Source organism: Lontra canadensis, unplaced genomic scaffold (assembly GCF_010015895.1).
Source record: "Lontra canadensis isolate GAN:19392208 unplaced genomic scaffold, GSC_riverotter_1.0 scaffold17, whole genome shotgun sequence".
Lineage (NCBI taxonomy): Eukaryota > Metazoa > Chordata > Mammalia > Carnivora > Mustelidae > Lontra > Lontra canadensis.
In genome coordinates this window covers 11351945-11363610 of record NW_022631011.1, presented here as the reverse complement: position 1 = coordinate 11363610, position 11666 = coordinate 11351945, and the positions used below count along the sequence as shown (strand labels likewise).

At 43.5% G+C, this 11666-nt stretch overlaps 1 protein-coding gene across 1 annotated transcript in view; it reads left to right on the top strand.

Annotated features, from left to right (window-relative positions):
• Positions 1-2855: 2855 nt before the first annotated feature.
• Positions 2856-11666, top strand: part of LOC116868836 — a 42697-nt gene continuing 33886 nt past the window's right edge. Inside the window, exons 1-4 of the mRNA XM_032859444.1 lie at positions 2856-3444; positions 4207-4701; positions 4951-5074; positions 7775-8822. Coding sequence (XP_032715335.1) covers positions 4285-4701; positions 4951-5074; positions 7775-8822 — 1589 coding nt within the window. The 5' untranslated portion in view covers positions 2856-3444; positions 4207-4284. The remainder of the gene's footprint in view (positions 3445-4206; positions 4702-4950; positions 5075-7774; positions 8823-11666) is intronic.

Here is an 11666-nt window from a genome sequence, read left to right as displayed (position 1 = left end):
ATTAATCATTAGGCAGGGTCAGAGAGAAACCCAATGGGTATTCAAGACATTCACTGTTCTGTAGAAAAATTCAAGTAAAACCTAGATTTCCTTCTAAATAATTGCTACAACAAAAGAATTTAGACAAATACTACAAGCTCAAGGCAATCAGATGAGATTTTTAAACATTTCCACCTTACCACAAATAAGTTATAACGAAATGAGGTGAAGTCTTTTAGTACCCAAGTCCTACAGCTTTTTTTTAAAAAAAAGCTTTCTCTCCAGACTCTTGTTTCCTGCTCATGAAACCATCAGGAAATGTTTCACTCAGCTTTTAGCTGAATTGTTGGTTTTATTACTCATACTCTATGCATTTAGAAAGGCACCACCTCCCCCCGCCATCTCGCCCACCAAACTTATCCTAGAATTTATCTTCATTGAATCACTCAATGATCACTCTGTTCAAGGCAGAACAGAATCCTAAGGAAAGATCTTTCTGAAGTGACGGACAGGATTAAAAACCAGGAGGAGACTGGTGATTGTGGTTACGCTGAAATGAAAGGGGGAAAAGTAGGACAGGAAGAGTATACCTGTAGCTTTAACTCTGCTAGGCATGGTAAGTAAACACGCACCTAGTGAGCAACTTCAAGGGCTTTCTTTTACATTGATGCAAAAAGAAACAACTTGGTAAATAAGGTCTTTGTTTACTGTTTTGCATACTACAAATGAGCACTGTCTCATTCCGTTACAATGTCTATTATGGGTCTCTAAATAATACAAAGCTGAAGAGGTGACATCAGGGTAACAGTAACAATATGCTGGTGTAGTACGCATTTCTGATATTTTGTAGCTGAAGATATGGCATTTTGGAAATGCAAGGTCAAGCTAACAGTCCAAGGCTTTCTTTTGTTTTACAAACATCTCCATCATCAGGCATTCAGGAAATCTATTACATTGCAAGCCTCATCCAGGCGTTTTGCCTTCTCCTCGATAGGGAACATCCCCACCCAGCTACTTCCCAGCAGTATTTTAAAAAAAAAGGAAAAATAAATTTAGTTCCGGTTCTCTCTCTGATTCTCCCTGTAACCCCACGTGGCCCTGTGTGGCATGCAGTGCCCCCACCCTCTATGGAACTGTAATGAACTTTTCCCCCCCAAGGCGGTTATCACCATGTCTGGCCTCTTACTATACCCGACTAAAATAAATTCTGGGTTTAAAAAAGTCTGTTATTCAAAATTTTTCTTTCTGGGGTGCCTGGATAGCTCAGTGCGTTAAGCCTCTGCCTTCAGCTCAGGTCATGATCTCAGGGTCCTGGGATTGAGGACTGCATTGGGTTCTCTGCTCAGCACAGAGCCTGCTTCCCCCTCTCTCTGCCTGCCTCTCTGCCTACTTGTGATTTCTCTCTGTCAAATAAATAAAATCTTTAAAAAAATATTTTTTCTTTCTGAACACTTGCCATCTTTGAACACTTTAAATACCTACAATCACTAGTTTTAGCACTACTAAAAAGTAAATGGAGGTACATGAAAATTTTGAAGTTTTGTGGGTTTTTTTTCTTCATTTGTTTTGTTTTGTTTTTAAAGAAAAGCAGACTGCCCCGTGCAGTGCCTCATTTGGAAGGGTCTGGAATCCTTGAAGCTTGACCACCCTAATTCTCCTACTAATGGACCTTGAGAACTTGTTTAGAGGTTCCAGCAGGGGAGCGAGTAGCTACTCGAATACCCTTGACCCAGGAAGAGTCCTCTGTTATCAGGGAGGGTCATCCTCTTCAACCAACTGCACAACTTCGGGATGGACACACGGGTAGGGGTGAGGGAGAAACAGGACATGCGCCTAGCCAGCCAGATCAGCGAATCAACCCTCTCCATCACCGGGGAGACAGCCAGATTGCCCTCACATCAGGTCATGATCCCAGAGTCCTGGGATGGAGCCCCACGACGGGCTTCTGCTCAGTGGGGAGCCTGCTTCCCCCTCTCTTTCTGCCTGCCTCTCTGCCTACTTGTGATCTCTGTCAAATAAATAATAAATAAAATCTTTTTTAAAAATCATAAATGGTGCAAAGACATGAAAGAAAATACCTTAATCTCAAGGTCTCTGATCTAAATGAAATGCAAGTTAAAACAACATGAAACATCATTTTCACCTACTAAATGTAATCACTAAGTCTTAATGCCAACTAGGTTCCAGTGAAATATGGGAATACCCCTCGTTAGAGTCTCAGCCTGGGACACCAAGGTCTTCTTGAGCTACGGGGACTTCGACGGGCCTTGACTTTGGGCAGTGTCTACGGCTGGACAGCGGGCATAACAGAGCTACCCACAGAGCCCTCGTAAGGCTGAAACAGTATGCGCACGAAAGGGCAACAGGAGAGGCTGTCATTTTTTGTTCAGCCTGTTCATGCGTTTTTGCCGGAGGTGATGGAAACGCACAAGAGTTACAGGCAAATCTTAATACTTTTCTGGAAAACTGCAGATGAGACGATAGGGAGTGGTGCACGGGAAGTGGGTGGTGGTGGTTGTCTGGGTAGCAGGCAGCCGAGGCGAGGAGCGGAGCCCTCCGGCTCGCAGCGACCTCTCCCAAGGACGCCCCCCTCCCAGCTCTCCCTCGCGTGAGCCTCTGCGCTCCGCGGGGCGGGGCGCCGGAGACGGAAGGCGGTGGGAACGAAGGACCCGCGGCGCCGATTGGCTGCTTAGGAGCACGGGGTGGGGCGCGCGGAGGCTTCGGAGGACCCGCGAGCGGAAGTCCGCGAGAGCGCACTTCCGGTCTTTGTGGCTCGCCGCTCCAAGTTGGCGGCTTGTTCCCTGGCCGCTGCTGGGCTTCGCGGTGAGGGACGCGGGCCCCGAGCGGAGGGAGGGCGGGGAGGGCGCGTGGCCCGGACGGCGGGCGCGAGGCGAAGGGGCCTTGCTCCCCGGGCCTGGCCATCCCTGGGTCGCGCGGCCCCTTGTCCGGGCGGTGTTTCCGAGCGTCCTGGGAGCCCGCGGAGGCCAGCTCAAGCCCTTACTTTCCAGGGAAAAGGGCAGTTACTCCTCCCCGCCGTGACTTCGCAAATGCTGTCGTTTAGCCGGGCTATGAAAATGGGCTGATGCCTAGCCTAACTGTTCGAATCTCTAAAGTTAACTGTCGTGTTAGGGTCAGATGGTCTTGATGTGTCCCGCAGTTTCAAGGGCTTACCCTCCGGTCGATACTCACCCATCCTCGAATCAGGTCCTGTGTGAGCTATATCACAAAATTGAATACGTAATTATTTGTTGCCATATTTCACTCTAAAAAATGTTTATTCCCCTATATGCTAAGCTTGAGAACGGAGATTGACCTTTTTGCTGCTTTTGTGTCTCTCCGATAACGGACGTGTTTTTGAGCACACAGTAAGCATTTAACAAACACTTCGTTAATTCCTCTGTAGATCCGTTTACTCAAAAGCAAAGACCTTTGTATTCTTATGCCTGGCTCACGACAGAGCCCATGGTAATTGCCTCAGCGTTTGTTGAAGAAATGCATTGAAAACTAAATTTGATCAAATGGCAATTGAAAGTTTTTATTTAAATCAACTCATATTTAATATAAAGTTTTAAAAATGTTGTTACTCCTGCAAATGGAAGTCAACATTATTTGCCATAGATAGAAGGTAACTAAAAATAAGTTTTTATTATTTTTTTAAGATTTTATTTATTTGGCAGAGAGAGCACAAGCAGAGGGAGAGGGAGAAGCAGGCTCTCTGCTGAGCAGGGAGCCCAATTCTGGGCTTGATCCCAGGACCCTGAGAGCATGACCTGAGTTGAAGGCAGAGGCTTAACCCACTGAGCCACCCAGGCACCCCTAAAAGTAAATATTTGAAAGTCAGCATTATTAAATCCTAGCTAGATATTGTTACCCTTATAAGTCTAGAGGCTTAAACTTTATTAAAAAGGGAGTTCTACAAATTGAAGGCAGATTTTTCTCCTTGATAACCATCAGGATTGAAGGAATTGAAAAGGAGATTTCGTGTTCTGTGATTCATGGTAATACTGCATTCTTTTGCTTCTAAAATAATTTCTTCTATTATTAGTGGTAAAAATTCCAAATGGATGATAAATGGGCGAGTGATCTTTAGTTTGTCACTTGATTATTTTACAGTCTCAAACTTCTTCCCTCTCAATACATTACTGGGATGACTGACCTTTATTTTAAGTTCTTACAAGATTTTTTTTTCTCACTGCTCTAAGTTAACAGTGCTTTTATATCTTTCAGGAACAAAGAGATTACTCAAAGAAACTGAAATACTGTACCCAGTTGTAGTGTGCTTTTTGCTCTGCTGTTTAGGCCAGAATGGCTGTGGAATCCAGAACAGTTTCAACCTTGGTACCTCAGAGTCCTCAGGATCAAGAACTAATACTAGTGAAAGTAGAAGAAAGCCTTTCCTGGGGTCAGAAATGTAAGCAGGGTGGGAGCACGAGATCCTGCCAAGAATTGTTCCGCCAACAATTCAGAAAGTTTTGCTACCAGGAGACACCTGGACCCCGGGAAGCTCTGGGCCGACTCCAGGAGCTTTGCTATCAGTGGCTCATGCCAGAGTTGCACACCAAGGAGCAGATCCTGGAGCTGCTGGTGCTGGAGCAGTTTCTGAGCATCCTGCCTGAGGAGCTGCAGATCTGGGTTCAGCAACATAGTCCGAAAAGCGGCGAGGAAGCTGTGACCCTGTTGGAGGATTTGGAGAGGGAATTTGATGATGCAGGGCAGCAGCAGGTGGGAACAGAGAGATGTGATATGTACAGACTAGAGCATGTGGCATCCTCATAGCAGTGGAAGGGAAAGTTATCTCCACCGAACCATACCCTGCAGTGACTACTGTGGTTATACCTATCTCTGTCCTTAAATAGTTCTTTTTCCCTAAAATTCATCCCTGGAGTTGTCTTTGTTGCCCTCTTCGAAATTTTTACTAAGCATTTTCCCTAGGGAGTTTCTCAGAAAGCTAACCACGTTTCCTGATTTCAGGGACCAGCAGTGCCATGGAAGGATTTGACAGGTCTTGGAACATCCCAGGAGTTAACAAACATCCAACTCCAGCCTTTAAAGACACAGCTGAAACCCTGGGAACCTTGCCTTTCCCCCAAAAGTGGTAAGAAAGTAAAAACTCGTCTGGGAACCACTATCAGGCCTCTGGTTTTGAGCGTACAGAATTAATTGCATTTTACAAAGATGCCGTATGTGAGCATCTCACTTGTCTTATCTAGACCAGATGTACCCTCTTCAGCAACCCTCATGAAGTGCAGTCAGCCCTTCCTGTTTCAGTTTCCCTGTCATTTCTTAACTTATTCCTTGATTATATAACTTAATAGGGTGCTAACATATGACTGGTACTGTGGGAGGCACTGGGTCTCTGTCTTCAAGACCTTGCATCTAGATGGGGTGGTGGACAAGCAAAAAGGCAATGGCAATATAGTATAATTACAGAATAAAAGTAGGCCATAGGTACTATGGGGGCACATATGAACATACCTAACCCAACCTTAGAGATTCAAGGAGTACTTTTTGGAGAAGGAAACACCTAAACTAAGATCTGAACTATGACTAAGGAGAAAACCAGGTAAATAAGCAGGAGGAAGTGTCCCATCCTAAAGGAAAAAACTTTTTTCTACTCAAAGCACTTCTCACACTGGATATGTGTGGTTTTCCCTCCTCTTAAGCAATTCTAATTCTGAGCCTAATTACCTAGAATTAATGCAAACCCCACAGGTTAAGGTTTTGGTCCTATAAGACTGCTTCCCTCCCTTCCCCCCACTTCAGAAGCCAGTCGCATGTCATGAATCCCCAGCTCACCCACACTTCTTTCTGATTGGGCTGCAAATTTGACATTCCATGACCACCTCTCCAGGTTTCATAATTTGCTATAGCTCAAAGAACTCAGAGAAACACCTTGCTTACTCTTACCATTTTATAAAGGATGCAAGCGTACAGCCAGATGGAGAGGTACACAGGGCAAGATCCAGCTTGCTTCTCTCCCTGTGAAGTTAGAGGTTCACCACTGTTGTGGCTCTTGGATGCATCCACCATCCTGGAAGCTCTCTAAGCCCTTTTGTTTAAGGTTTTTGTACAAGTTTCAATACATAGACATGGTTGATTAAATCATTGGCCATTGATGGTTAAACCTCCAGTACCTTTCCGTGGAGGTCTAAAGGTGGGGCAGAAAGTTCAACCTTCTAATCACATAGTTTGTTCCTTTGGCAGCCAGCCCCCAGCCTTCCGGAGTTACCTCATAAGCATAAACTGAGGTACTAGTTGATAGGGGCTTATTATGAATAACAAAAGATACGCCTCTCACCTCTACCATTAGGAGATTGCAAGGGCTTTTAAAAGCTCTGTGCCAGGAACTAAGGATGCAGACCAAATCCGTATTTCCTGTATTACAGTATCACACAAGCAAGGCCACAGAGTCCTGAAGGTGAGAGAATACAACCCATTCTGGGAACCACAGGTAATTCAGTTTAACTCGAATAGAGAATTCATAGGGGAGAGATGGCGAAACATAACCAGAGAGGAAAATGAGACTCAGGTTGTGAAAACTTAGAGATCATCCTAATTAGTTTGGATAGGACAGTGGAGCACAGTTGAAAGGTTTTAGACAAGAGAGTAGTTGATTGGACTTGTGTTTTAGAACTTAGCTGCCGAGTGGAGGATGAATTTGAGGAAGGCAAGAGTGGAGCCCTGTTAGAGACTGTTGTAATCTAAATGGCCCCAGTGAATAAGTCAAGATGTATTCTGGTGAGAAGGAAGATCAAAGTTGCCTCCTGTTCACCAGCATTTCAAATTGCATTGCAGTAGCTGGTCATGGTTACAAGTGGAGAATGTAGGAAAGGAGTTGGGGATGATACTCAGGTATTAGTCTTGAAAAACTTGGTTAATGATAGTGCTATGTGTAAATGGAAGTGGGGGAAACAAGGGAAAAAAATATGTGTTTTGTCTGGGCCATTTTAGTGCTTATGGAGTATTCACAAGTAATATCCCAATTAGCATTGGAGATGAGAGTCTAGAGCTTAATAGAATAGAATTGGGGATCTGAGGAGACATTAGCTTATCATATAAGTAGTGACTGAAACCTAGGTTGTAGAGAGTGTGAAGATTGAGGGTACAAGAGAGTCCAGAACAGAATCTGAAGGACCTTGTGTTTGAGTGATAGGCCTTGAATCTAAGAAGGAACAGCCCCAGAATTCAGGCTAATATAGCAGGAAGAGAAATGTCTCTAGAAGGAAGGTGTGGTCCTCAGTGTCCATGCTACAGAGAAGCTAAAGCTAACTAATTAAGATCCAGAAAGTATTTATTGGATTAAGCAGTTATGAAGTTGGTGACCTTGATGAGAGTGGCGTGGCAGGGAGGGGGTGTCCAGGGAAGGCAGAAACCAGATTGCAGAACAGAGAGGAGTACAGATAACTCTTTTCAAAAAGCTTTACTCTGAGTGGAAGTGAGGCTGCACAAAGTAGATGTGTAGGCAAGGAGCTTGATTTGAAACATGAGAAATTTGGGCTTATTTAAATGCTAATGAACAGGAGTCAGCAGAGGAAAAGGGTGAAAATAATAGGAAAGGAATAGTAGCTAATCGATCAAGTAAAATTTCAGAGGGAGCAGGAAAGAATAAACTTCAAACTGTAGGTGTAGGCCTTCATACTAGAAAAGAAGAGGGACCAGTATGGGCAGTTAAAGAAAGATGGGTGTGGACCTCGACCTCTTGTGGGTAGAAGCCTCTGTTTTCTCTCACGTGAAAAGTGGGTACTGAGAGTGACTAGAGAAATAAAACAGTCTGTTTTTGCTGTTATCATTTCAGATCGTGAGAACCACGAATCAGTGACCAAGAAGGACATTTCAGGAGAAAAATCACAAGGACGTCCCCAGGAGCCTTCATCTGGAGGAGTTAGTGAACATGACAGCAATTTAAAGTGGCAACAAGAAAGTCCTACAGGGGAGAAATTAAGAAGATTCCCTACCCAAGGGGGCAGTTTTAGTCAAGTAATCTTCACACACAAATCTCTGGGAAAAAGAGACCATCCTGAGCCTCAAAGCAGCTTGATTCTAAGTACAAACTCTATAACTTACCAGAAAGTTCCTACAGAAGAGAGACCTTATAGATGTGATGTATGTGGGCACAGCTTCAAACAGCATTCCTCTCTAACACAACATCAGAGAATCCATACTGGAGAAAAGCCTTATAAGTGTAACCAGTGTGGGAAGGCTTTTAGTCTGAGGTCATACCTTATCATTCATCAGAGAATTCACAGTGGTGAGAAAGCATATGAATGTAGTGAATGTGGGAAAGCCTTCAATCAGAGCTCAGCCCTCATTAGACATCGTAAAATTCATACTGGGGAGAAAGCTTGTAAATGTAACGAATGTGGCAAAGCATTCAGTCAAAGTTCCTATCTCATTATACATCAAAGAATTCACACTGGCGAGAAACCCTATGAGTGTAACGAGTGTGGGAAAACCTTTAGCCAAAGCTCAAAGCTTATTAGACACCAGCGAATTCATACGGGAGAGAGACCTTATGAATGTAATGAATGTGGAAAAGCTTTCAGACAGAGTTCAGAGTTGATAACCCATCAGAGAATACATAGTGGAGAGAAACCCTATGAATGTAATGAGTGTGGAAAAGCTTTCAGTTTGAGCTCAAACCTCATCAGACATCAGAGAATTCATAGCGGAGAGGAACCCTATCAGTGTAATGAATGTGGCAAAACCTTCAAAAGGAGCTCTGCCCTTGTTCAGCATCAGAGAATCCATTCTGGGGATGAAGCTTACATATGTAATGAATGTGGGAAGGCTTTCAGGCACAGATCAGTCCTCCTGCGCCATCAGAGGGTGCACACTGTCAAGTAACTTGGCAGTACAATGGGTGTTGTAAATATTTTGGTCAGATTTTTATCTTTGTTAGTGGAAAGGGTTTACTTTTTGGAACAAGACTCCAGGCCGGTAATCACCCAGGCCTGGAGTCATGCTGACTTAACTGAGCAGCACTTCCCAATGCTACTGCAAATTGTTCCTTGAAAGCTTTTCCTAGGACTAATCAGAGCAGCAGATGGAAGAATCACTGCTTCCAGCTTTCCTCTTACCATTAGGAGGAATACTCAGGAAATAAGAAAAATGGGAATATAACATTGAAACCTCATTTTCCATGAGAATGTCATAAAGGGGGTACAGCAACCCGGGCTGTCAACCACATCTGATTGTCCACATGCCAGATTTGGGATATGGTGTGGACAGTATGAGGGACATTTTGTCTCAGGAATCTAGAATTTTACTGACCAATTAAGAACAGTGACAAGGCAGCAAGAGAGATGGGGAAGCAGTGCATAGATGATGTGTTGAGCCCAGGGCAGTCCAGAAATGAGGTAGTGGAAAGAATACAAATTAATTTATCCAGCAGTTAACTTTTTTAAGGCATGTCTTGTGCCAGGCACTAGGAATACAATGGGGAATCAGACTGTCTCTGTGGTTGAATGGGCAAGGCAAACGCATCATGGCATGAGCAAGCGGTCTGTGACATTGAGTACCTAAGCCAGTCTTGGATCAGGGAAAGTTTCTGAGAAAAACAAACTGAAGAATGTACAGGAGTTAGCCAGGGAAGTAGGCAGGCGGGCTAGAGAACAATATTCCCAGCAGAGGGAACAGACAAAGGTCAGGAACAATGGCACATTTTCTGAGAAAACGCCATTTTGTGTGGAGTGTTGCTGTTGAGTTCCTTTTGAAGTGGAGTCAGGTGTGTAAGAAACGTGGATGTAGCAAAGTAGGACCCAGCAGAGAAGCATCTGTTACTAGACAAAATCTCGAGTCCTTGGGCCACAGGGTAGAGTGGAGCTTTGTTGTGGTCTGGTGTGAGCCAAGGGAAAGAGTTAATAACTCGTTTTTTGCCTATAGGCTCCACTAGACCTGTGTGTTTGGGGAAGGCAGGGTGGTTTGAAAGAGCCCAGCCTAGCCTCAACGTTAAGTACCTGTTAGAATTCTAAATCTTCTCTTTCCTGAACGGAAGAGCTCCTTTGGTCCTTGAAGCTATCAGAGCTGTTGTCCGCTTCCTGCTCACTCGCAAGGCTCTGGGTCAGAAGCGGCTATGGCTACCACATCTGTTTCTGGGGCTGTACCCCCACAGTTCTGGTGCACTCCCTTGGGCTTAGGTGCTAAACAATATTTGTCAGCCCCTGGGTCTGTGACGTAGCCTCCAGGCACCTCACATGTGTTCAGTTTTGCCTTATGTCATTGTCATTTGGCAGTATTTCAGTCTTATGAATTTTAAAGACAATGCTGAAGGGAAGGGGCAACAAAGGTAACAGTCCTGGTCCATCCAGAGACTACCGTCTTCTGGGGGACCCACCAGGAAAAGTATCCCTGTCTGGTGCTTCTCAGTACCATGCGAGAAGGGATATAGGTTAGTTAGCAACAGAAAAACCCCAAAAATACCCAACTGGTCAGAGTTCAAACACCTTGCCAAAAATAGAAATCTATGGGAATTTAGAATCCTGAGCTTAGCAAAAGAGTTTTCGGGAGGATAAGTAGAGAATGCTCCTGTTGGAACATACATAGATAACAGATACTAACCAGTAAGAATGGCCAGTGGGCTAAATCCCCTGCTTCCAGAAAGAGGGTGAGAAAAGAAAGGGATAGGATAACAAAGTAACATATAAGAGTTACTCATATTCAACTCTCCTTTTCCTCTCCCAAAATAAAGACTCAAACTGAAAAGGGTAGGACAATTGTTAAGTAGGAATTGATACAACACATGTTACAAAAGGGAGAGATTCTTTACAGAGAGTTCTTAACCTACAAATAAACATAACAGGTACTTTGCTGAGGGCTTTGTATATATTTGTTGTTTCTCTGACAGCACATATTTTGCAGATGAGAAAATGAAGGCTTAGAATCGTGGCTTAGTCAATATCATACAGCTAAAAAGTGGTGAGGTCAGACTTTGAACCCAGGCAAAAGGAAAACAAAACCCTTCTGTGGAGCCATCTCTCTATAGTATATCCTCATGAAGAAGTCCCAGTAGAAAAAAATGGTACTTCAGTAAGCAAATCACATAAGAACAAGTGCCAATGGGTGACAAGCGGGCAGTCTTGGTAGAATTAAAAATGTATATTAAAGCAAGAGTTGAGATGGCACTTTTCCCCCCTCATAAAGATTCAGGGAAGTTGGGATTCCAATGCTGCTGGTAAGCTGTGAATAGATAGGATCTCTGGCAATCAGTACCAGAAGCCTTAACCATTGCCTTTTGACTTTAAAATTCTACCTGGAAATGTATGCTTCAGAAAACATCATGAATGTATACAAACTCTTAAAAGCTGTTAAAAAAAAGTGATGTTGATTGATGTCAAAAGAAAATGACAGCATATCTTAAGTAAAAATAGAACATGTACAGTATGACTCCATGTAAAAATATTTATGCATTAAAAATCCTGCAAATATGTAATCTCAGTGCTATAGATAGAATTATAGGTGATCGAATTTTTTCTTGTGATTTTCTGTCTTCCAAACTTGCCTACAATACTTCTAAACTTTGAGGGAAAAAAAGGTTAAAAGTAATGAGTACCCAGGATAGTCAAGAAATACTAAGGAAAGCGCATGCTTTCTGTAGCATCTCTGTCCCTCCCAAGTCCTAGGAGGTTGTCTAACTTAACTCTGACCCATGACTTTTTTTTTTTTTTTAAGATTTTATTTATTTATTTGAC